The sequence below is a fragment of the Notolepis coatsorum genome, assembly GCF_963971535.1.
Source record: "Notolepis coatsorum genome assembly, chromosome: 4".
Classification (NCBI taxonomy): Eukaryota; Metazoa; Chordata; class Actinopteri; order Aulopiformes; family Paralepididae; genus Notolepis; species Notolepis coatsorum.
Window position 1 is genome coordinate 180,742,981 of NC_140168.1, and position 26,953 is coordinate 180,769,933.

Genomic DNA, 26,953 nt, shown 5'->3' on the forward strand with positions numbered 1-26,953 from the left:
GAGATAGAACGTTTGTGTGTGTGTGTGTGAGAGAGAGAGAGAGAGAGAGAGAGAGAGAGAGAGAGAGATAAGAGAATGACAAAAAAAGAATGAATATGACAGGTGGAACATAGGAATTGATAAGACACGGGAGGATGAAGGGTAGAATGAGATGATAGTCTCAGAGGGGGGGGGGGGGGGGGCGACAGCGGCTCAGGAGGTAGATGGATGGGTTGATGTCACATAGAGTCATTGAGCATCCTGATCCAACAATGGAACATGTCCAAAAATAGACCTTCTGTGGTCGGAACATCCCGTCATCAGTACCATCTCCCTTCTATTTCCCGTCATCAGTACCATCTCCCTTCTCTTTCCCGTCATCAGTACCATCTCCCTTCTATTTCCCGTCATCAGTACCATCTCCCTTCTCTTTCCCGTCATCAGTACCATCTCCCTTCTCTTTCCCGTCATCAGTACCATCTCCCTTCTCTTTCCCGTCATCAGTACCATCTCCCTTCTCTTTCCCGTCATCAGTACCATCTCCCTTCTCTTTCCCGTCATCAGTACCATCTCCCTTTTCTTCCCTTTCTACAGGAGACTACTACTGGCTGGAACCCGCCAACGCCTTTGAGCCCTTCCAGGAATACGACGTGGGTTTGATAGCCCTGGCCTTCCTGCAAGGCTCCTTCGCATACGGCGGATGGAACTTCCTCAACTACGTAACAGAGGAGCTGGTGGATCCTTATGTGTAAGAATACCTCCCTCTCAAAAGGCCAACGTTTAAAGTCACGGGAACCATATTCAATGAGATATTGAGCGGATTCACACACACTCACTCACCCACACACACACACACACACACACACACACACACACACACACACACACACGCTACCAAATACATAATGTCTTCGGAGAGGCTCCGCCTAGCACGGACATAATGAAATGTACGCATACCGTACCATGTGGGGGACCCACTGAGCCTGTGACCTGTTTTGGGTCCACATCTATAGTTTAAGAAACTGTATGTCACTGGGCAAAAGTACGGCATTCCTTTTGAAAGCCACTGGTAGTTCTGAGTGGATACGCTTGGGAACGGCCAGAAACCCTGATCCGGACCGTTCTGTCCCACCATCCTGATCTCAATTGAAGTTAGCCTGGATGAGATTATCAGTGTTTTATTTTTTTTTACTATCACTGCTATTACGTCATCACTGACCCAGAAACGCGTCAAGGTATAGCGATGATTTCTTTTTTAATTTCCCCTTCCTCATCTTAATAGCTTTCCTTTATTCCCTCATATCCTGTTAATAAGCTCGCTCTTCAATCACACTGCTTAGCCAACCCAACCCACTGCTTCTGTTTTAATATCCTTTTTAAAAATCTCTCTCCTCCTTTTTTTTTATATCCTTGTCATTGTTTTTCTCTCTCCACTTCCAGAAACCTTCCCCGCGCCATCTTCATCTCCATCCCCCTGGTCACGTTTGTTTACGTCTTCGCCAACATCGCCTACGTCACGGCCATGAGCCCCCAGGAGCTGCTTGCCTCAAACGCTGTTGCCGTGGTGAGTAAGGCTTTGTCAATATTCCAATGTACAGTGTAAAATGTGTGTGTGTCCCCTACCCAACCCCCCCCCCCCCAACCTCCAATGTACAGCCCTCACCCAACCCACCCAACCCCACCCAACCAACCTCCTCCAATGTACAGTTTCTACGCCAAATGTATATACACTCCTTTTCTGGACACTTTTGTATCACAAACAGTACTGTATTTGCAAATCTGATATGTCATAAATGTATAGATGTAGCAGTACTGTCTATCTGTATGTCATGTATGTCATATATGTTATGATGAATTGAAAATGGGGGACCCTGATGTAAACAAGACGAAAGTATTTCTCTGGTCTGCATCCCCTTAACAATTGTGTGTATTGAGCTGTACTGTACTGTACCCATTCTGCAATCTGTTAATAAACTTTTCAATCAATCAATCAATCAATCAATCAAAAAGCGGCTCCCAGGGTGGGGACTCTGTGACATCATTCTGACCCACACACCTAGAGTGTCTCTTCCGCCCTCTGCTGGCCTCATTCGGTCATTGCGAGGGCAGACGCACCACCGCTACTACTTAGGTGTATTGTTGCAATTAGGCCACATAAGAAAACTGACATCTTTATCCTCCACACAGAGCATTGTTATATTAAGACATTGTCTTACTGCTGGTGATACAATGTGTGCGCATATAGTTGTGTACAGTTAAGTATTCTTAACTATTTCATATAGTTGATTATTGGATGTTGAATTATTGGATATTGAAGCTCGTCTTGTGTGTACTAGTCCAAGTCTCTAGTCCTTTGTCCTGATTTTGTAATGTTATATGTTATGATGTAAGTTATATTGTGTTGCACGGTCACAATGTATGTTATTTTGTGGACCCCAGGAAGAATAGCTACTGCAATGCTGTAGCTAATTGGGGATCCTAATAAACTAAACTAAACATTGAAGTCATGTTATAAACCATTAGATGTGAGGCCTGTCCTTTCAATACAGAGGAGCATCACAACAAATGTCTTTGTAAGTAGAAAAGTACAAAAAGTTGTTTTGATGAATAGAATGTCTAACCATTAGTTTTTTCTCTCACTCCTCTCCCCCTCATCCCTCTCTCTCCTCCATCTATCATTCACACTCTCATCCCAGACATTCGGGGAGAAGCTGCTAGGAGTCATGTCGTGGATCATGCCCATCTCTGTGGCTCTCTCCACCTTCGGAGGGGTCAACGGTTCCCTCTTCACCTCCTCACGGTTAGTCTGGTTCCACGGTTCTACTGACGGCCTCCGTCTACGTACTTTATTATTAATATTATCATCATCCTTTCCCGATTATGCTGCTGCTTGGACTCATTGCCTCCAGACTGTGATTGTTGTACTATATAGATGAGAAAATTTGTATTGCACTGCACTATTGCACTATGCTCATTTATGTTCTTATTCTGTCTATTTGTATACTCATTCCATGTCTGCACTTCTTTTTTTTGTGTCAGAAACCTGCTAATAGTGTTTTATAGATTTTAATGACAGAAATCTATTACAACATTTCTGGGAGGTTATAATATCAATTCTCTGTTCGTATTCTTATTCTGTCTATTTTTATACTCATTCTATGTCTGCACTTTATGCATTGCTTTTATTTCCTCAGAAACCTGCTAATAGTCTTTTATAGATTTTAATGTGTGTTCTCCGTCTCACTGTTCTCTCTGACCGGACGTGTTCTCCGTCTTACTGTTCTCTCCTGCAGGTTGTTCTTCGCTGGGGCCAGAGAGGGCCACCTCCCCAGCCTCCTGGCCATGATCCACGTGAAGCGCTGCACTCCCATCCCCGCTCTCCTCTTCACTGTGAGTACCGCACGTCTCCTCGCCTACTGTACTGCCGCCCGGTGGACACTTTTGTCCCAACGCGCCACACGGTACCGTGAGCTTATACTTTGTTAGCGCCGCGATCCACCCAATTTAGCGACACAGGATCACAAGATCACACCCTGGCCATGATCCACCCAATAGGCTAGACAGGATCACCCCCTGGCCTTTGTACCTTAGGTGACCCACTCAATTGTATGCTATGCTTTTATCCACCAATGATAGACATGACCATAATACCAGACATGCTTCAAGTAGTCGCTTTACCCTACCTCTGCCTCGAACCAATGCTCTCAAGAAAACTGCAATGTATAGAGCCATAACATATTGGAATAGGATCCCATTACATATCATACATATGAAAAACAAGGACAGTTTAAAAAAGAAACTTAAAAGGAGCCATAATCCGGAAGGAAATCAATATATGGCATGCATGAGTGTAGCTGCAGCCATGTTATCCAAACTTCTTCTGTTTACTTTTTTCTTTTTGAAAGGTATGGTGAAATGGATTCACCTATGACCTTTTGTTTTATTTTTTATTGATTATGTATGTGATATATGACTGATTTATACTGAATGTTTCATATTTGTATGTGTATATCTGTGAGGACCCCAGGAAGAATAGTCAACACGTTGATGATGACTAATGGGGATCCTAATAAACATAAACAATAAACAAACACCCTGGCCATGATCCACCCAACAGGCTACACAGGATCACACATCTTTGTACACATAGTGTACAGTGGTGCCATTGCATTGTATTCAATGCTAACTGACTTCCCAGTTGGCTGTTGAACTAAACCTCTGCACCAGACATGCTGTCCAACACACACACTCCAGAGACAGACACACGCAGACCGCCTCTGACCCTCTCTTCCTTCCTCCCTCCCTCCAGTGTCTGTCCACCTTGTTGATGCTGTGCACCAGTGACATGTACACCCTCATCAACTACGTGGGCTTCATCAACTACCTCTTCTATGGAGTCACTGTCGCCGGGCAGATCGTCCTGCGCATCAGGCAGCCAGACTTGCACCGGCCAATCAAGGTCAGTTAGCTCGTAGAATCTTAGCGCCTTAGCTTGGTGACGTTAACTACTACTGGAACCGATGTTTGCCCCTGATCCCCCAGATATGCCTGAGCCTCGAATGAATAGATACATAAAAAGTTTAATAACGTTTTAAGGGTACTTTAAGGGTAAATATTATAAGAACATAACAGCGAGGTCTTAACTCCCATGTGGTCACGATTTATATCTGATTTTCCCTCCTCTTCCATCTCCCCCCCCCCCCCCCCCCCCCAGATCAGCCTCGTCTGGCCAGTCATCTACCTGCTCTTCTGGGCCTTCCTGCTCATCTTCTCCCTCTACTCTGAGCCTGTGGTGTGTGGCATCGGCCTGCTCATCATGCTGTCCGGCGTCCCTGTCTACTTCCTGGGAGTCTACTGGGAAAACAAGCCTCAGTGCTTCGACAGATTCGTCGGTAGGTCGACCCAACGGGCCCGTCTTGTGTCTTGTCTGTCGGGTGTCTTGTTTTTCCGCATTGGGATATATTGTTGGTAGAATTAAATTGAAATCATTTCGGCGCAGCGGTTGGGGTTAGAGAAGCGGGCTTGTGACCACAAGGTTACCGGTTCGATCCCCCGGACTGGCAGGAAAGATCTGGGTGGGGAAATGAATGAAGAATGTTCTCCCCTCCCTCAATACCAACCACTGAAGGGCCCTTGAGCAAGGCACTTAACCCCCAACTGTCTAGTAGGAGCTGCTCACGGTCAGACTGTGGTTGTACTGGGCGGCTCCCAGGGCCCCGTTCCCCATACCTGGATAACTGAGTTAGCCGGATAACTTTAACTGGATAACTGAGTTAGCCGGACTTTCCGGTTCCCCGTACCTGGATTTTCCAAATCACCATGACAACAGATCCAAAAGTTTGAGCCTGGTCGAAAGCAGAGTTTAAGTTCAAGTTAGCCTGAACCATCGCCACGCCCCCGCAAAGAAGTGACAGCCCGTTTCCTGAAATTATTCCCACAGTCTACGATCTGCATTATACCATTCTGAATTACGTTTTTGTGCTCCATTCTTCCAGAGGGGGCTTTTGAAATGTAAAATAGACCCAAAATGCTGATACTAAATTCACTTTGTCCTAAATAATGCACGTTATATATACCGTGGCGCTCGCTCGTGCGATGTACACATTATGTGGTTATTTTAATTGTAACTGGGATTAAGATGTCTGATGAGATGCGCTGTTTGACGGATTTGAGAAATTGAATGAGCCGTTGACGTCACATTAATGAATGAGGATAAAGAGATAAAACTTCCTTCAAAACAAAGAATATTCTAAACACGGGTCTCTCGTTCATTAATGTATAAACAATGAATTTATCCCATCTGGCACAGTGGCTCAGTGGTAGTGCTCAATCCTGGCAACCCGGCGACCGGGGTTCGAATCCCCGTCTTTCCAATATAAATTTTTGGAATATAATATTAATGATTATACGCAAAGGTAGCATAGTTTTAAGTTAAAATATTATAAATCTACATGCATTGAGGATGTCATTCTTTATATAGCTCTCAACGTGCACCAAATTGAATTATTCCTATATTGCAAAAAGAAGGAGACGACTGGGTCTCGAACCCCGGTCGTCTGCGTGAAAGTCAGAAGAACAACCCGTTAGACCACAGAGAAGATGAGTAAAAGATCGACCATACATCAATCAATGGGTAAGGGAGCCGTATCGTTATTCTGTATGACAGTTTTACTAATTATTTTCGCTAGCAAGATCTCATTTGATTATTCAATCCAGCAGGTAAGTTTAAAGAAATATAATCTGATTGATTGAGGTAATGAGGGACTTGAAATTAGCCTATAGATAACGCATTTAACTTGTCGGCGAGGCGATTGAGCCGTACTGCAATATGTTAATAAAGTTCTAAATCAATTAATCAATCAATGCCGCTAGAGAATCAGATTCTCTGCTATCGATACGTGCTGGCTTTTCAACTGAAGCGGCTGCGCGCATTTAGCCTGGGTCGCAAGTCTGGCTTCAGTTAACGAGACTGAATCCACCTTCGAGGAACAGGAAAATCCCGGCTTCAAACATCGGGTTAACTGAAGCTGGATAATGACATCTTGATCGACTTAGTTGAACCAGGTACAAGAAACAGGGCCCAGGTGTGTGTGTGAATATAAAGCAGGAAAAGGAGCATCCTCTGCAAACCTATCTTGACTAAATAAAGATAAAAAAGGAATTTCCTTTGATAAATGAAATATGATTTTGCGAGTCAAAGCTTGCGCCACGTCCACCAGTGTTGTAGTCGAGTCACTAAATCTCTAGTCCGAGTCGAGTCTCGAGTCCCCAGTGTTCCGAGTCCAAATCCAAGTCTGAGTGACCAAAGAAGAGCCTGAGTCGAGTCCGAGGCGAGTCCCCATTACCTTAGTCCGAGTCATCAAGGTTGAGTCTGAGCTGTCATACAAATAAAAAAAGGTCTACATTAAACATAAATTTGATTTGATTTGATTTTTATTTGTCTCGAACATAGAAACATAAAAACATAAATGACACAGCGGTCACCATTTCACAGGGAGTTTATTTACTTTGTGACACAATAGCCAAACAAATGCACTAGCCATCAATATCTTATGCCAAATGATTAGGGCCTATTACAATTTTCTTTATATATATTATATATATATATATATATATATATATATATAAATAACTGTATTTATCAATTAACAAGTCTGAGTCCTCGTCTGCACCTTCCGAGTCCGAATGCAGTCAATGCTCAGTGTCAAAGTCCAAGTCTGAAAATCAGTCTAGGACTCGGACTCGAGTACTACAACACTGTTCGACACGAAACGATATCGTTCATAATGTTTATTTAGGATTGTGGCGAGAATATTATCAAATGAATCAATGAATTAATCATTCAATAAATGTTCAGGTTCTCACCGTACCCCTACTTAAAGCCCTATGTCTCCACCTCCTCCTCCCTGCAGACAAAATGACCTACCTGGGCCAGAAGTTCTGCGTGGTGGTGTACCCGGCTATGACCAAGAGCATCGACGACGGAGACAAGGGGGAGGAGATGGCGGAGGCCAGGTCTCCTCTCTCCAAAGAGGACGGACACACGCAAAAGTCTGCAGACTGTTAAAAACACCCCTGACCCCCCCCACACACACACAGAAGACACGTACATACACACTCTCTCTCTGACTCAATAGTAGACTGACTGGTCAACACTTGTGCCTCACGCTCTCTTTTTATTCTTGAGAATCTTGTATTTGATTGTAGCAGTGTTTCAATCACAACTTTCTGTGCCAAAATATAGTATGAGGTTTTTTTCACAGGCCCCCGAACATCTACTTGTCTCTGTCTGCGGGGCCGTCGTATAGTCAGCGAAACGGTTTCAACCTTGTCCAGCCCCTCCCCCCGTGCGCACAATAGTCTACACACAAACACGGACACATCTTTCCACTTTGCTGTCATCCTCCACTCATGTGCCCCCCCCCCCCCCCCACACACACACACACATACACGCACTCCTGTGTCCCCCTCCCCCCCCACACACACTCCCTGAACACACTCCTAGTGTAAGAGCGACATTGTAGAAAGAGAGACTCTTACTGTATCGTGCTGGTTCGTTTGTTTGTTTGTTTGTTGTTTTGTTTGCCATCTTGTAAATTTGCTTTGTCATGCTTTCAATACACCAAAGCTGTATTTTGATTCTTAAGGCATCGGATTCCGATCAAGTCATTTCATTAAGTACACTAATGCTGTCTATTGTTTTTAAAAACGTAATTCCAAGTTTTTTTTTGTAATTGTGATAATTGTTTGTCTTTATTATTGTTATTTTTGTTTCATTGTGTTAGTTTTCGTTTTTTTTCTTCTTTCTTTTCTATTCAACATCAATTACTTTTGGGTCTATTTTTTTACTCTAGCAACACTCCAGAGCTGATGTGTAATCTGTACCTGTCAGATAGTGATGTATTCTGGCGCAGGAGTAGTTATTTTTAATTGCCTTAATTATGACATATTCTGTGTTCTAGGTATTGATATAGCATTGATGTTGTCATTGATGTTGAGAGATGATTTATCCTGATATTTAAAAAGAGAAATAGATTTTCATGTCAAAGGAAACAACAAAAGAAAGTGTTTTCTTTTTATGAATTATTTTGAACCGGACACTGCAGAAACCCACTATTAAAACAGACAATCACTTAATGGACTGCTACGAAGGATAAACAGGCACAGAACTGCCAAGCAGACTGCACTGGCTGGTAAACTCAGTCCCAACAAGCCGTAGGCTGGATTGGCAGGCAGACGGTGAGCATGGCCACAAAAATGCTATGTTGTGTGCATCGCTCCCCAGCAAACACCTGGAAAAAATCGCCGTAGATTTAGACGTCTGTGGAGTCAGTGTTTTTGAAGATGTCTCGGTAAATAAGTCTATTATCTGTCAAAGTATTTTTGTAGCATATCTATCTAAACTGTGTTTGAATGTTAAAGGACTCGTGATGCTTTATTTAGGGGTCTACAAACTAGATGAAAATGTCATGAAAAAAACTCAAATAAAATCACAATCACTAGAGATTTCAGAAGACACTGTGGCTAAAATTGATTGTGCAACCCCTGAATAAACCCATTCCATCTATGTCGTCGGGTGATAAGTTATGTAGCTATTGACATACTATTCATAATGGAGTGGCCTGGTATAGTAACACCTACACATACAGTACACACACACACACACTTGCACACGGACACCAATGCATCCACACAATCGTAGACGCATGCACTCTTTCGTCTTCACCTTTCCTCTGCACTCTTTGAATGATGGGCTTCTCAGGGCATTCACACTGCCTTTATCCATGCACACACACTGCCAAAAAAAAGAAAGTAAAAAAATATATATATATAAAAGAAAAAACAACATTAAACTCAAGATTGCTTCATGGTAATCTTTAACCGGTGCTTTGAGGAAATAAGTCCTCAAAAAATAAGTCTTAATCTCATGTAAAATAAATAAATAATAATAACTAAATATTATAGGTAATGAGCATATGGGTAAACACTCAGATATGCACATACCATGTGTCGAAGAGGCACATAGAATTGCTGAGAATGTACCAAGTATAGAGTTGGGCCAGTATTGTATCGGTGCTCTAAGGAGAGCAGGGTGTCGATGATGTCCCCCCCACCCCTACAAGTACAACGGTCTGTTTTGTGCCTGTACGGTTGGTCTTATCTGAAATTACCACAACAGCCTATTTCTTATACCCACTCCCACCACGAGATGTTTCTCTCTGTGTCGCCTTTATTTCACCTCAGAAATCATACACTGTAATTCAACATTACTGTATTGCAATGTAAACTGTACATACCAGCAACTACAGACCTTTGTCGCACCTCGAATGTATTATCAAATTCTGTGCGAGTTATGGCAAATTCCCCATCGTAAAAAAAACTTGCATAAGTTTGCTTCGGAAGGCTTTGGTCGGTGAGACCGGTTGAGTTGTTGATGTTGTTTCTGTCTTGCCCTGCTAAGCTGCAGATGGCGTCTTACTTTGATACGGACGGCAAACGAGCCTTCAGTCGGCGGAGGATCGCGGAAACGTAAATGCTGACCTCGTCAGTCCTCTTACACGAATACCACGTGTGAGAAATGTTGTAAAAGTAGTCCGATATAATGATCAATGAAGTCTTATTTCTACTTTTTAGCAATACGATTGGAACGCACTAGGGTGAACTGACCAAACACCTAGATGTTACTTTAAAGACATTTGCCTGCACTCCTTGGGTTTATACAGGGATTTAATTGTCCTTTCCTCTGTGCAGTCCGTCTGCTGCTGTCGACGGCGGCAAATACCACAACAAGAGCCGCTTACGACACGACGTCATATCTCTCAACCTCAACTCTGTCTTCGTGTTTAAGTGTAAATGTACATAATGGCGATGAGTGTGTGATGAGAATAAAGATATACTGACGCGAATGAGATTCTATGTTTATTTGCCGTCTTTATTTACGTCTTTGTTCAGCCGTCTTTGTTAAAAGTCTCCTTCCGCTTGGTGCTCTGAGGATTTAGGGAGAGATATTAAGCGCTGGCATGACACATTCCCACATACTAAAATCATGGGCGACAGTGGTAGAGCGGTTGCCTTACATTTAAAGTCACGGTAGGGGCTATAGGCTATATGAATGTATGGTATTCTGTCTTACAAAGTCACGGTATGGGCTGTAGGCTATATGAATGTATAATGGTATTCTGTCTTACAAAGTCACGGTAGGGGCTGTAGCCTATATGAATGTAAGGTATTCTGTTTTACAAAGTCACGGTAGGGGCTATATGAATGTAAGGTATTCTGTCTTACAAAGTCACGGTAGGGGCTATAGGCTAATTAAGCATTACATCACGCGCAGGAGTGGTTTGTGAACAATAAACCATGCCTAGGGGTGGTCGTTAGACCCCCCTAGGCATGGTTTATTGTTCACAAATCACGACTGCAAGTGGTGTAAAGCTTTTATACAACTGCCAGATTCATCCAACCTTATTGCTATACAATAAACACACATTAATCGAAGATTTATTGAAAAAACCATCCGCCAGAAAAAGTAGTTCCCACAACTACAAAAAAGACAATTTGCCTCCATGTGGAAGCAGCTCGGAAGTGCATCCAACCAACTAACACATCCAACTGTGTATTATTGGAATGATTGAGAGAAGTTGCCTCATGTGGAAGCAACTCGGAAGTGCATCCAACCAACTAACACATCCAACTGTGTATTTTATTGGAATGATTGATTGAACATTTTATTACCAGATGCAGAATGGGTACAATACAGTACGGCTCAATACACACAATTGTTAAGGGGATGCAGACCTACTTTCTATAGAACTTCATTCTTAGATGCTTCTATAGAAAGTAGGTAAAACAAATTAAAACGTTTTCTTTGCCCTATAGGAAAAAAAAGTTTTCTTCGCCCTATTTTTTTATTTATTTTTTTAGCCTAAACTTAACCAGTTGGAAACCAGGCGTACAGTAATAAAATTAGCAATCAACCAATCAATCAATTCAATAGACCATGCTCACTTAAAACAGTGCAGCACTCAGCTGCTCCTCTCTCAGTCTGACTTTCCCCCGCTGTTGCAGACAGGAGTGTGTGTGTGTGTGTGTGAATGTGTGTATGTGTGTGTGGGGGTGTGTGGCGGTGGGTGGAGACTAGAGCCAGCGCTGACAGTCAGATGGAAGGAAAAAGAAATTGAAAAAAAAATCGCAAATTAATCAATCAATCATTCTTTTGTTCTGTATTGACTCATGACCCATCAATTACATCATCCAACATTGTTTAAAGGACTAAAACATTCGCCGTGACAGAATCGCTTCATATTTAGTCGTTAGGACGCTATCATTGTTAAAGATTATTGTCCGCCATCTTGTGATCCGGCGGAGTGATGTGATGTGATTCGGTTGTGGGCAGGTCCTGGGCCAGCAAGCGTGGACTGTTCGCAATACATACGTGTAAATGGACTGTTTCAGCCAATCAGAATCGAGAAATTTGCATGCCGTTGTATAAATGAATGTAAGGTATTCTGTCTTACAAAGTCACAGTAAATGGTAAATGGCTGCATTTATATAGTGCTTTTATCCAAAGCGCTTTACAATTTGTTCCTCACATTTTACCCATTCACTCACACATTCACACACCGACGACGGAGGCAACCATGCAAGGTGCCAACCTGCTCCTCAGGAGCAATTAGGGGTTAAGTGTCTTGCTCAAGGACACTTCGACAGGCTGCCTGGGAGGAGCGGGAATCGAACCGGGAACCTCCGGATTACCAGACAACTGCTCTACCTCCTGAGCCACTGTCGCTATAGGCTATATGAATGTAAGGTATTCTGTTTTACAAAGTCACGGTAGGGGCTATAGGCTATAATTATGAATGTAAGGTATTCTGTCTTACAAAGCTACGGTAGGGGCTATAGGCTATATGAATGTAAAATATTCTGTCTTACAAAGCCACGGTAGGGGCTATAGGCTATATGAATGTAAGGTATTCTGTTTTACAAAGTCACGGTAGGGGCTATAGGCTATAATTATGAATGTAAGGTATTCTGTCTTACATGTGTTCCCTGCTGTAGATGGATCTCTGCTGTTGGGCAGGGATGCCCTCTTCCTCCTCCACCCTTTCAATACGTTCAACCTTGATGTGGAATAATTTGACCAGATTATGTTGCAACATGGAGATCTAGTTTACAGCAATGGAGCTACAGCCTAGTTCTCTAAAGAATGGTGAGGTCTGACGTACATAATATGAGTTATAGATATTATGTACAGAGAGATATGGATAATGACAGAGATAGATGTGACATAGAGACATGGGTGAAGGCTATGTGTATGCGATTGTGCATGTTTGTGTGATAGAAAGAGACAGCGATAGGGGGGATATGAGTGAGAAAGAGAGACATAGAGGGGAAGATAGGTATGAGTCAAGGTCTATGTGTGTGCATGCATGTGTTAGAAAGAGAGAGAAAGGTGTGTTGGCAAAGTTCCCTGTCAAACCTTAACAAAGATGAACACAAAAATGGTATGTGGAGGGCGGCTGATTGGCGCAGTGGGCAAGGCGCTCGCCTCTAACGCAGGATACGCTGGGTTCGAGCCCAGCTCTCGGCGTTGCTACCGGCTGGCCGGTCCTTCATACTAACACAATTGGCAAGTGTTAGGGTGGGAAAGCCGGTGGGTGGGGTCCGTGGGGATTTGACGTTGTGGACAGCGACTCTTACAGGTCGGTTTGGTGCGACGAAAGCAGGAAGTGACGGGGGCAGCGTGAGCCTCCCACGCGTTACTCCTCGCCACAGAGTTTGAGCTGCTGCGGTGAAAAGATGCGACAGGCTGCCTCCTCGTGTACCGGAGGGGACACGTGATGCAAGGCTTCTGTCCTCACTACAACCGACCTGTGGGAGGCATAGTCTAGCAACGTTCAAGACAGGGGAGGGACGAATTGGATATACGAAATTGGGATGGGAGAAAAATAGAAAATGGGGAGAAAAAGTGGATAAAAAAAAATTATGTGGACACACATTACACACTAAAGCTGTGTTTACACGACGTGTAGGAATGGAGGAACATATCTTATCTGATTGATTGATTGAAAACTTTATTAACAGATTGCAGAATGGGTACAATACAGTACAGCTCAAGGGGATGCAGACCAGAGAAAGACTTTCGTCTTGTTTACATCATGGTCCCCCATTTTCAATTCATCGTAACATATGACATACATATAGACAGTACTGCTACATCTAGACATTTATGACATACCAGATCTACAAATACAGTACTGTTTGTGAGCTCTGATCTGTGGGCTCGTTGTCACTCTTTATCTCCTTGCCAGTGTCTGGAAGTGGAAAACAAAATAAAGTAAAGGCTCTTATTCCCAGAAATGATGTGATTGTTTGATTGAAAACGTTATTAACAGATTGCAGAATGGGTACAGTACAGTTCAATACATACAAATGTTAAGGGGATGCAGACCAGAGAAATACTTTTGTCTTGTTTACATCAGGGTCCCCCATTTTCAATTCATCATAACATATGACAGACACGACATACAGATAGACGGTACTGCTACATCTATACATTTATGACATACCAGATTTGCAAATACAGTAGTTTGTGATACAAAAAGAGTCCAGAAAAGAGAGTATACATTTGACGTAGAAACTGTACATTGGAGGAGGTTGGGTAGGTGGGGGGGACTGTACATTGGAGGTGGGTGGGGGGTAGGAGGGGTGGGGGGCACTGTACTACTGAAAGTAGCAACGTGCAATTTATTTGGACTGTTCAATTGGCTGGTTATCCTAAATACTGGTGGCTTTTCCTTACCTTCACTTAGCCCCTTTCGTGACTGTGATGCAAGCCTTGCTTGAATACGCAAGGCTTGCATCACAGTCACGAAAGGGACTAACCTTCACTTTAATCAACATGTTATTCCGTTTTCAGAAAACTAACTACAGTATATCGTTTCCTGAATATTCACTGTAGTACAATAAATGTTGTGTAATGCAATTTCTGTAATACCATTGAACTGGCAGTGAAAATATTCTTTCGTTTCTTCCAATTGCGAATGTTCCTGTGTATCTTCTTAAAGAGTCCCACTTCCTCATTGACTGTATCACAAGTGTTCCGCAAATGTAAATGCCATAATGATGACATTTTGTCAAAATGTTGTTACGTCATTATGTCAAAGTTGAATGAATCCACATCTAGCCCTAGCAACAACAAACGTGTTAATTTACTTAATTTACCCAGCCTAATAGTCTTCACGACTCGGTTCAGCAGTGATGTAAAGTGACTATCCTATTTGTAGTTCTTGTTAACCTACCTGTTACGAACAAATGCCCGATAAGAACTACAAATCCCTTTACAGCCGAGGTCCGGCCAACATCTCGCTCACACAGACAGATGAGGAAGTGTGTCTTTTATACAAACATTTCTCAAAGGTGAAGTATTTTGTTTCTAATACCAAATGTAGGAGCAATTACATACTTGTATACCTAGTTGGCTATAGAAAGCTTCAGTTTTGACAGTTTTCACTGAGATGTGATAACCTTGCATTTTAACGTAACGTTTAACTATGTGGCATGTGGGCTAACATAACGTTTTTTTTGTATAGCTAGCTTTGACGTGTTATACCGACTATGTGTACACGCAGATATTGAATTATGTATGTGCTGCTGTGGTTGTGTGTGTGTGTATCATACCTGCAAACTCGACTCATTTTTTATCCGAAATTAAGGCACTAAAGTGAATGACTTTTTTGTGGTTTTGTGTCTGTTTTAATTGATTGATTGAAAACTTTATTTAACAGATTGCAGAATAGCTACAATACAGTACGGCTCAATACACACAATTGTTAAGGGGATGCAGACCAGAAAAATACTTTCGTCTTGTTTACATCAGGGTCCCCCATTTTCAATTCATCAGGACATTTATGACATACAGATATACAGTACTGTTTCATCCAATGAATGAATGAATGATGAATGAATGAAAACTTTATTTAACAGATTGCAGAATGGCTACAATACAGTACGGCTCAATACACACAATTGTTAAGGGGATGCAGACCAGAGAAAGATGTTTGTCTTGTTTACATCAGGGTCCCCCATTTTCAATTCATAGTGACATTTATGACATACACAACATACATGACATCATGACATTTATGGCATAGGGACATACATGACATACAGGTATAGTACTGTTACATTTGTGACATATATGATATGCAATCATATGTGATATCCTGACAGAGAGTATATACATATGATGGGGAGAAGACTGTACATTATGAGGGGGTGGGTGGGTGGGAGAGAAATATACATACGGTGGGGGAGAGAAGAATACATACGATGGGGAGGAGACTGTCTATTAGGAGGGGGTGGGGGGGTTTGGACATTTACAGTGGCCAGTTTAGAATTGCAGCTTCCCGTAGGTGCTCTTTTAGAGCGGTTTTGAATGTGGGTAGGGATTCACATTCCTTTACAGCTTTGGGTATGGCGTTCCACATTGATGTGGCATAATTGCGAAACGTGTTTAGTCCCTTGTTTGAGCCGAATCTGGGTTTAACATGATTTGTTGAGCTTCCTCTGGTGTTGTGGTTGTGGTATTCACTGACCTTTGGGAAGTATTTCGACATGTACATTTCAAACCTTTATTTATACTCGTGAAAGCACTGAGGTTTCCCTCATTTACAGTGATGACGAGTTAACAAAGGACACAAATATCATAACAGTTATTAATTACAATGAATTACAATTACTTCAATGATGGATTAAAAACAATTACATGATTCAGTACATAGGTCAAGTGCAATGCCTTTAAACTCCATGAATGACGGGAATGCTCCCATGGGTATTTTAGTGGTGTAGTGTATCTTGTAGATAACTTTTTTCATTCCATGAGTTTGCACTGCAGCTATGGTGTATCTAGTCTTCCAATTTCTGTTGAAGTTGGCAATGATGTTTGGGGGACATTATGGGCCACATAATACATTTGTAGTGTGTAATTCCATAGCACAAGTATTTATAGGCATGTTAGACTTTCCTTTGGCAATGTGAGTGGGTTTCTTATTGAGCACTTATCCTCATCATTAGGGCACAATTATATTGTGTTTTTTATTGTGAATAAATAAAGGGTAAGCTACACTGTACACTCTGATTCGAAATCACCAGGATTATGATAAAGGTATGTTTGGGGTGAGGGGTTGGGGGACTCCTAGCCAATGAACAGCCACTTATAATAATAATACACTTTATTTGTATAGCAGTTTTCATACAGAAATTGCAGTTCAAAGTGCTTCACAGCTGTAAAAAATACAGGCATAAGTGAGCATAAAAAGATAGAGCGGTAACAAGGTAAGGTAAATCACAGTTTTTTACATTAGGATCTAACATCCCAATAGGCCTTTCTGTTTACGGTTTCATTCAGTAATAATAAAAAAGTTAAAAAAAAGTGTGGTTTGATTCTGTTTAAAAATAGGCAATATTAAAAATGATAAAATAGAATAGACAGTAAAAAAAGTTATAAAATAGTTCAATAAAAATATACAATAACATTTACAACAGAGCATCGCTCATAACACTTAATAGAACAACAGAGCAGTGCATCGCTCTTAATACTTTGAGTTTCTTTACAAAGTTAAATTCTAAATGACCAATTATGAAATTCCATGCATGTAATGGTATGATACCAGAACACTCTGTGCTTGCAAGGTCTGATAAAGGAAGACATTGTGTGTGTGTGTGTGTGTGTGTGAGAGAGAGAAAGAGAAAGGCAGACTGACTAAGGAAGGCATTCAACATGTTAACCTCTTCCCTTTGGCAGATCCACACTCCTGAAGATAAGAAGACACACTTTCAATTTAGCTTCTAGCAGTGTAACTGGTTGTCAGAATGCCTCGCATCGAGAACGACATCAAGCTCGACTTCAAAGATGTGCTCCTTCGCCCCAAGCGGAGCACACTCAAGTCTCGTAGTGAGGTACGTGACTGACTGGGTTTATTTGCTCCACAAATACATTAGTGTGTCTGTACACATTACTGACCAAAGTACAGAGACTTTTTGACGCATGCTGCCACCCACCCTGCCCATCTGAAACTGCCTATATTATTCTGTTTTGCCTGTTGATGGTGAGTTGACTGAGTCACAATATTGAGCTGTGAAAAATACAACCATGGTTTAACACACTCCACTCAAACCTTCCAGTGAGATTCAGGTGCAGACTCAGAATAACTTGATTGCACTCAAAGACAAAAAAAGTTAAAAAATATATATATATATATAAAGTATTTAGTTTTATGCACAGCAGCAGTCAAGACGCTGATGGAAGCTAAATGCTGAAATGTGTTTGTTTGGTGACTGTTTGCAGACAATGGTGTTATGTCTCTCCTCCACCTGTCATACCTGTCTCCTCCACCTGTCATACCTGTCTCCTCCACCTGTCATACCTGTCTCCTCCACCTGTCATACCTGTCTCCTCCACCTGTCATACCCGTCTCCTCCACCTGTCATACCTGTCTCTCCTCCACCTGTCATACCTGTCTCTCTTCCACCTGTCATACCTGTCTCCCCTCCACCTGTCATACCTGTCTCCCCTCCACCTGTCATACCTGTCTCCCCTCCACCTGTCATACCTGTCTCCCCTCCACCTGTCATACCCGTCTCCTCCATCTGTCATACCGGTCTCCCCTCCACCTGTCATACCTGTCTCTCCTCCACCTGTCATACCTGTCTCCCCTCCACCTGTCATACCCGTCTCCTCCATCTGTCATACCGGTCTCTCCTCCACCTGTCATACCTGTCTCTCCTCCACCTGTCATACCTGTCTCCCCTCCACATGTCATACCTGTCTCTTCCCCTAGGTGGACCTGATGAGGACTTTCAGCTTCAGAAACTCCAAGGGCAGCTACAGAGGAATCCCCATCATCGCTGCCAACATGGACACTGTAGGAACCTTCCAGATGGCCCTGGCTCTGCACCAGGTAGACTATTATGTTATTATACTATGGACACCAGTTAAGCTATATGTTACTATACTATGGACACCAGGTAGACTATGTTATTATACTATGGACACCAGGTAGACTATGTTATTATACTATGGACACCAGGTAGACTATGTTCTATCTCATTCTGGCTCCGCTCAGCGTCAGTCTGCACGCACTTCACTTCGTGCACGAGCACTGAATAAAAGATTCCACAATGTACCTTTACATCCCAACATTCGTCTGGCCACACCCCTATCCGCTTACCTTCATAAGCAGGTGTGTGGTCACCTACTCGCCTCCTTCTTCACTTTCACCACAAGGAAGTGCCTTCGGTAGATCCCACACTTACATACATGGCCGATGGAAATAGAGGACTACATGATAGAGGTGGACGGGTTCTTGTTTGAAGGCCCCGTGGAGACATGTCTCCCACCCGTCCAGGTAACACTGGAGGGGGGTGAGATGTCTCCTTGGGGTTCCTCGTCCGCGGATGTTGGGTTAGAACCTCCGACTCGGCGGCGGGATGCCCTGTTATCAGCCACATCAGAATGTGGCTCCTTGACCAGTAGTCTGCTGCATGTGAGGGACGCGGGCTCGGAGGAGGAAAGTATGCAGGGGGAACTGCGTGCTTTGTTCCCCGAGCTCATGGCGGCAGTCGCAAACGGCGTGCCGCAGCCACTGCCTGTTCCTGTCCCTGATGATCTCATAGGTCATCTATGGCAACGTCGCCCGGTGAGAGGGGTGGACGTTGTCTACCCATTTTTCCCCTCAATGGCGGCCTACGTCCGTCAGGGCCAGGTGGTCTCCCACATCATGGGCCTTACTCCCACCTACGTGCAAGTCACGCGGGTGGCGGGTTTGGTAGACGGCATGAAGGAGGGCGTGCCACGGCTTGATAGGCCGATGGCGGCGCTCCTTTGTCCTGAGGTGGTGTGGGAGCCGTTACGGAAGCCGGTTCCCCAAGGGAAATCGGCGAGGCGGTTGGCATTTTGGAGCGACTAGTCATTTATCACCGGAACACAATCTCTAGCTGCCACTTCTAACATCGCGCAGCTGGCGAGATTCATGTCCGGGATATTGACGGGCGGCACGGAGCTGACTGATTTACAGCATGATCAGCTCGCCCAGTCGGCAGGAGCCATCCTGCATCTGATTCAGCCGCAGGCTATAGCCGCTGGGAAAGTGCGCGCCCTGGCCACTCTGATCCAGCGCCACCTTTGGCTGGAGCAGGCGCGTGTGCCGGAGAAGAAGAGGACTCCCCTTCTGACGGCACCCCTCTCCGAGGCTGGACTATTCGGGTCGGCACTGCAGCTGATGACCTCAACCTGCAGGGAGATGCAGGAGGAGCGCTCCGTGCTCCAGCCTCATTTCCCCCCGCCCGATGTTGCCGGTGGAGTCAGACGGCCGCCGCGTCGTCGAGGTTCCTCCGCCGTGGCCGCCGCTGCTACCACCACCACTGCTGGACCTTCGGCGAAGAAGGCCAGGAGGAGAGAGGGCGCCTCCGCCACTGCTGCCGGCCCATCTACGCCCGGAGGTGACGGTAGGGATCGTCGAGACCAGCCGCCGATCGTTTACCGTCCCTCCGGGGCTCCACGGGGTGGAAAGCCCCGAGCGGCTCGTGGCAGGCGTCACTAAATTCATTGACTTTTTCCCTCTGTGGTCCCCCCCTGTTCCCTTCCCGGCCCCACTATGATTTTTTGTTGAAAAATAAAGAGTCCCTCCTAAGGAGGGACTATTTTTTGTTAACAAACTGTGTGTTTATTCACCAAACATATGATGGGGATGCAACGTGTGAATCTTTCGCTAGTATGGGTTTGATAGGAGGGCTAGACGTTACTTTCATGTTAGAGCTTAAGCAAGGCCTGCAGCCTACACTCGGTTGAAAAAGGGGTTTTTCTGCCTCGACCTGAATCTCCACATAAAGGTAGAGGTTAGTTGTGTGCTCTGTTGCTTAAACAGTGATATTGAGCTACAACACTATTGTGTTGGTTTGCAGTAATGCTCGTATGAAAACGTACCGCGGCTCAGCCGCTCTCTCTCTCTATCAGATTTTTCTGTGTCTTACAACATAGATACGGGTGTCGGGTTCACACACACACAACTTGGCCTTGCTATAAACCCTGTTCGCAGATGTGTCTGTGGCTAGCGTGCATTGGATTAGCTTGCGCTATTCATTGGCATTGCTACTGAAGGTATCATATGGCTGTTGTCATATGCGAGGGTTGGGCTTGCGAGGGGGTACCGGATAAACCCCTCCTTCCCTCTTCTGATTGGTCAGGGGGTTTCTGGGACTCTCTTTTCATTCGGTCAGGGTCGAGCTGTTAGGCAGCTTGGCACGGGGGTGGGGGGGGGGGGAAGGGTTTCCCAGACAACGCACCTATCACAGGCGATTGAGTCTTGGGTTTCCCCCCGTCATAGCAAACGTCACTAGGCACGTTTCTATGGGACGACGGCTTCCGTGAGTTTAGACCCGTATGTAGGGTCTGTTGTTGTCAAGTTGTCGGGGCAGAGCGTAGGAACTTACTGTTCTACTACGCTCGATATACGTGTAACTTGAGTCGGTTGGTCACATGACTCAATGTTACCGTGACTTTTCAATCTATGGCTCACGTCGGAAGTCTCTCCTCTGTGGTGAGGGTGGCGGGATGTAAAAATGTAAACAATTTTTACCCTCGGCTGCGTCACGTGGGATTCATGTCAGTCAGTGTTTCTTTCTTTTTTAATAAAAAAGAGTGGAGAATATGAAGCATGACAACCTTCTTGTCGTTCTCCCAGGCGCCTTGAAGGATCAATGTGGGGTCTGGTTAGACTGTCCATTGATATGTTTTGGGTCCCGACGCATACATAGTGCTGGCTCAGGGTGTTTCTGTTAAGAATCATGCGGGAGGCTAGTACGCCTTGGTTGCTTGTTATTAAAACAGCGTTTTTATAGGGCAACTGGGATGGGGGATTTTTTTTCCTTTTCCGAGAGCCTGTTACTGGGTCTCGACGGATTTTCGTTCATATCTGGGGGATGTTAACGGAATAGATCAGAACATAGGTAGAGGGGTCTCACGCCCTTGGGGTGGGCCACTGAGCGCGGTATATATAGGACCGTCTGGGTGGCGCCCTCTTTTCATGTTTTAGATCAACACGCATACCTGCCCCCTCTCCTGGAGTGGGCATGTCGGCGTGGTTAGGGCACGGGACTGGTTCTGGTCACGCTGGTCCAGGTCAGTCAACCCGTTGTCCGCCGGGGATGCGGATCTGCTGTTCTGGTACCCTGAGGGACTTGTGCTTTTTTCGGGGGGGAAAATGCCGGTTCGGCCCGGGTGTCACGGGGTTAGGCGTTATGGAGACCCTTTGTTGGGTACACGTTGTACCTGGCACTATTATAAGGGGCTGGTTCTCCTTTCTTTCGCTCCTCTCTCACGCATGGCGAAGAGGGGGCTGTTGGGGTGGTCTTCTGGACCTCCTCTGGTAACCCTGTGTGCTTCCCGAGCCGCCGGGCCCGGTCCGAAGTAATGTTTCGTTGAAACCGTAGGCCTGGGATAACCCTTTTTCTTGAGGGGTTATAGGAACAACCACCGTATGTGGTACCAAAAAGGGCCCGCTCTTGGAGGGGCCCTGTCCGAATACGCTGGCGATGTGGGGGGCGGTGTCACTAAGTGACCGCCTGGTGGGGTCTTGATGCCTGGCGTCATTGACCTATCCGGGCCCCCCTTTTTCCAGGGGATCCAGTCCCTTCAGTCGGTCTGGCCACGATCTGCTCACCCTGTGCGTTGAGTTGCTTGAGTTCCTCTTCGCACGGTTGGATCCGTCTCCCTCCCGTCCTCCAATAGGGAGGGTATCCTCCATTAGGGAGGGTCGGGGGGCTCGGTCCTCCCCGGTCTGATGGTTGTGGGGGGCCTCAGCGGGGTACATTTGTCGAGCTTCTGGCTTCCACTCAGCTCCTCTTGTGCAGACTGACGCTGAGCGGAGCCAGAATGAAATAGAACGTAAGGTTATGTATATAACCAAGTTCTATGAATTCTGGTGACGCTCAGCGTCGGGACGCCACTGCGGCCCTTGATCTCACCTTGTGGTGAAAGTTTGGGAAGGAGTCGAGTAGGTGACCACACACCTGCTTATGAAGGTAAGCGGATAGGGGTGTGGCCAGACGAATGTTGGGATGTAAAGGTACATTGTGGAATTTTTTTATTCAGTGCTTGTGCACGAAGTGAAGTGCGTGCAGACTGACGCTGAGCGTCACCAGAATTCATAGAACTTGGTTATATACATAACCTTACGTTATTATACTATGGACACCAGGTAGACTATGTTATTATACTTGATTGATTGATTTTTATTGTGGAGTAAAAGACAGCATCCAAGGGATAAAAACATGAGAAAGTGCAAGCACTTATTTCCATCATGGTCCCTGATTTTGGACATGGACAGACATCATAAAACATAGAGCATCATAATAAAACATACTAAAACAGAGCATCATAATAAAAACATAGAGCATCATAATAAAACATAGAGCATCATAATAAAACATAGAGCATCATAATAAAACAAAGATCATCATAATAAAAAACAGAATAAAACATAATAGCAACCCCATACAAAAAAAGCACTTCCTACCCTCTCCTTCCTATGGCTATTCTATACTTCACTGGCTAGCCATTTCTTTGTGGCACGTCTAAAACGTCCCCCCTCTTCGATGTTTTTCAGGGCCACTGGAAGCTTGTTCCACTCCAGTGCTGCAGAATATAAAAATGTATTTGTGCCCATTAGGGAGTTAAATCTTGGCAGAATAAAATCCGTACTGCTCCTTCTAGTGGAGTATGAATGATTGTCACGGAATCGATTAAAATAATTAGATAGATATTTCGGACCTGGATTTTGAACTATCTTGTGTGTGAGACCTAATTTGATGTGAATTACCCTTTTATTGACCGGAAGCCAGTTTAGTTGCCTAAAGAAAGTTGGCCCTAGGTGAGTGCGTGGAGGTAGTTTAAGGACTACTCTAATTAATTAGTTTTGAGCTGTCTGAAGTTTATTTTTCAGGACCTGTGGAGCGCCACTGAACCAGGAGGTGGCAGCATAGTCAAAGTGACTCTGTACTAATGCGCCCGCTAGCATTTTAAGTGTTGCCTGGTCCAGTAGTTTCCCTTGTCTAGCTAGGAATTTCGTTTTCTGGCAGATTTTAGTGTGGGCTTTTTTAGCCATGGCCTCTCCTGTAAGATGTTTGTACTATGGACACCAGTTAAGCTATATGTTACTATACTAATGACTAATTTGGTAGTCGACTAATCTGCAGATTATTTTTTCGATTAGTCGACTAATCGAAAACCAATGTAAACAACAACAAACAAAAAAACAAACAATTTTTTTTTTTTTTTTTTTTTTTTTAAATTACCTATCTTTGTGAAAGTGGCTTCTCAGCTCTGGTCCAGCTGAAGACAGAGCAGAGGAACAGATTGGACATTGAGCATGACCTCAGAGTTGCTTGTCTACCATCACCCCAGACTTTGAGACTCTTGTCAGGACCAAACAACAACATCATAACATGATGATCCCATAGCAAATTAAAATAATGACTCATGAAACATTTGAATTTGGATCTTTAAGCCAATTTAAATGAAAATGTATTTGAAGAACAATACAGCAATCACTCATAACAAGATAAATAAATTAAATAATACAAATTAAAGTGGAAGTGTACTTTAAATAACTTTTGTTTGCTGTGTGTGAGAGGAGTCCGTGTGTGTGTGTGTATGTGTGTGTGTCTTACTCTGATCGCTGTGTGAGTGAGAGGAGTGTGTGTACTGTGTAATTTGTGTGTGTCTTACTCTGATTGCTGTGTGAGTGAGAGGTGTGTACTGTGTAATTTGTGTGTGTCTTACTCTGATCGCTGTGTGAGTGAGAGGTGTGTACTGTGTAATTTGTGTATGTGTGTGTGTCTTACTCTGATCGCTGTGTGTGAGTGAGAGGAGTGTGAATGTGTGTGTGTCTTACTCTGATCGCTGTGTGTGAGAGAGAGGAGTGTGAATGTGTGTGTCTTACTCTGATCGCTGTGTGTGAGTGAGAGGAGTGTGTATGTGTGTGTGTCTTACTCTGATCGCTGTGTGTGAGTGAGAGGAGTGTGTATGTGTGTGTCTTACTCTGATCGCTGTGTGTGAGTGAGAGGAGTGCGTGTGTAATGTATTGTGTGTCTAGTCTGATCATCATCTCCTGCAGGGGAACAATGTTTTCAATGTCCAACATTTGCTATGGGATCATCATGTTATGATGTTGTCTGGAACCCTGAGAAGCCACTCTCACAAAGATAGGTAGTGCAAAAAAAAATAAAAAATTAAATTATTTTTTTTATTTTTTATTTTTTAATGGCTAATCGACGCAACAATTTCTCGTCGACGATTTTTTATAATCGACGTCGTCGATTATGTCGACTAATCGTTGCAGCCCTACTATGGACACCAGGTAGACTATATGTTATTATACTATGGACACCAGTTAAGCTATATGTTACTATACTATGGACACCAGGTAGACTATATGTTACTATACTATGGACACCAGTTAAGCTGTATGTAACTATACTATGGACACCAGGTAGAATATATGTTACTATACTACACCAGTTAAGCTGTATGTAACTATACTATGGACACCAGGTAGAATATGTGTTACTATACTATGGACACCAGTTAAGCTATATGTAACTATACTATGCACACCAGGTAGAATATATGTTACTATACTATGGACACCAGGTAGACTATATGTTATATTTCATTTAATTTCAAACCTTTATTTAAACTTGAAAGTCAACTAAGGTTTCTCTCATTTACAGTCACATTGAGCACACAAAAAAGGCATATATAATAACACGGCATATAAAGTCATAACAATAAGACAACAAGGCGAGACAAAAGTAAGGATAACAAAGGTTGGAGATCAAGGTTTTAAACTCTGCAACAGAGGGGAGAATCTCAAGCTTTAAGGACTGTTGGAGTTCATTTCATGAGCTAGAGGGGCATCATCGCAAAATGCAGATTTACCCTTATGGGTTCCATAGGTTCCAAAATTCTATTCCAATAATTAGTTATGCACCGATGTGAAAATTGTGGCCGATACCGATAACCGATATTAATATTGCTGTTCTGGCCGATACCGATATTTACCGATGTCGATATCTCTGTATAGAAAACACTTTTTTATGATAATCTAATAAAGAGCTATTTTCCAAAACGCATTTTTCTTTTCTTTTGTAACTCATTTTCAGAAATGACTCATATTTTTTAAACTATTTAAGGCCAAAACATGTAAAAAAAAATCTAAAAAAAAAAAAAAAAAATCATTATTTTTTATTTATTTATTTTTATATCGCCCCATATCGGCCCTATCTTGAAAAAAAAAAATGCCATATCGGCCGATATTATATCGGCGGTCGATATATCCTGCATCACTACCAATAATGATGTAGTATAGGGAGGTGTAGTCTGACGTCACTGGTTGTTCCACCCGTATAGGGATTTATCATTGGGGAAAATGGATTTTTTCATTTTTCTTTATTTCTTTATTTCAGATCCCCATTAGTCACTGCCTCAGCAGCGACTATTCTTCCTGGGGTCTGGATCCAAACATATAAAATTAAACAATAATAATCAATAAAACAACATAAAAACAAAACAAATATCAATAAAACACCAATAAAATATACAAACAGTTATAGAACATTAAACCATCAAAATCAGACATACAAACAAATATGTATGCCAAATCTTCTAATATAGAACAATAACAAATATCAATAAAACAACAAATATCAATAAAACAACAAACAAAGACATCTCAGAGAAAACTAAAACGTGCTCAAAAACAGCACAACATTCCATACACTCATACTCTAATACTCCTCATAACCACTAGACAAACACATTCCAAAACAACACATAACCACTAGACAAACACATTCCAAAACAAGTGCAGGGCTGTACAGTGCGATGATATCGTCGCAAATTGCCCCTTTAATTGGCCGTTGCGATTGGTAAATATTATCTGGGGGCGGGCTTGCGAGTAGTGCTTTCAAGCCTTGGATTCGCATTTCACTCCTAAATTATCCAAGGCGTGTGATGACGCGATGATGTCACTCAAGCGAGCTGAGCAGTGAGCACTCAGCAGGTATGATCAGCGAGCTGCGGCGTCTGCTCCTCCTCAGCGCTCTCGCACCCGTGGCTGTTGTAAACACTGGGACCTCGGTGAGCCTGCCAGCCGGCTAGCTACTGATAGCTATCAACAAATGCTCCAGTAAGTCTAGTAGTGCATGATAGCTTGCGTTAGCTTACTGTTCAAAACGAAACGTCCCATTAAACTAAATAGTTCAGATAGCTCCGTCCTGATATCAATGTCTTATAACACTGAGTCGATGCGTATTCGAGCTGAGGGCACGCTGAATATAGTCAATAGGGACCAGCTGCAGCGCCGGAGAATCCTGGCTTAGCTGGAGGCTACAGTATAGGGCCCAGCTGCAGCTCCGG

General features: G+C 43.5%; 2 protein-coding genes across 2 annotated transcripts in view; both read left to right on the forward strand.

The window, feature by feature from the left end:
* The window catches only part of slc7a8a (solute carrier family 7 member 8a), a 76,843-nt gene extending 67,797 nt beyond the window's left edge, over positions 1–9,046 (forward strand). Inside the window, exons 5-11 of the mRNA XM_084312396.1 lie at positions 574–727; positions 1,420–1,543; positions 2,676–2,779; positions 3,273–3,369; positions 4,289–4,438; positions 4,694–4,871; positions 7,392–9,046. Coding sequence (XP_084168522.1) covers positions 574–727; positions 1,420–1,543; positions 2,676–2,779; positions 3,273–3,369; positions 4,289–4,438; positions 4,694–4,871; positions 7,392–7,546 — 962 coding nt within the window. The 3' untranslated portion in view covers positions 7,547–9,046. The remainder of the gene's footprint in view (positions 1–573; positions 728–1,419; positions 1,544–2,675; positions 2,780–3,272; positions 3,370–4,288; positions 4,439–4,693; positions 4,872–7,391) is intronic.
* A 5,775-nt stretch (positions 9,047–14,821) lies between these two features.
* Positions 14,822–26,953, forward strand: part of gmpr2 (guanosine monophosphate reductase 2) — a 28,039-nt gene continuing 15,907 nt past the window's right edge. The window contains exons 1-3 of the mRNA XM_084312947.1: positions 14,822–14,895; positions 17,282–17,436; positions 18,318–18,437. Of these exons, the coding sequence (XP_084169073.1) occupies positions 17,350–17,436; positions 18,318–18,437 (207 nt within the window). The 5' untranslated portion in view covers positions 14,822–14,895; positions 17,282–17,349. The remainder of the gene's footprint in view (positions 14,896–17,281; positions 17,437–18,317; positions 18,438–26,953) is intronic.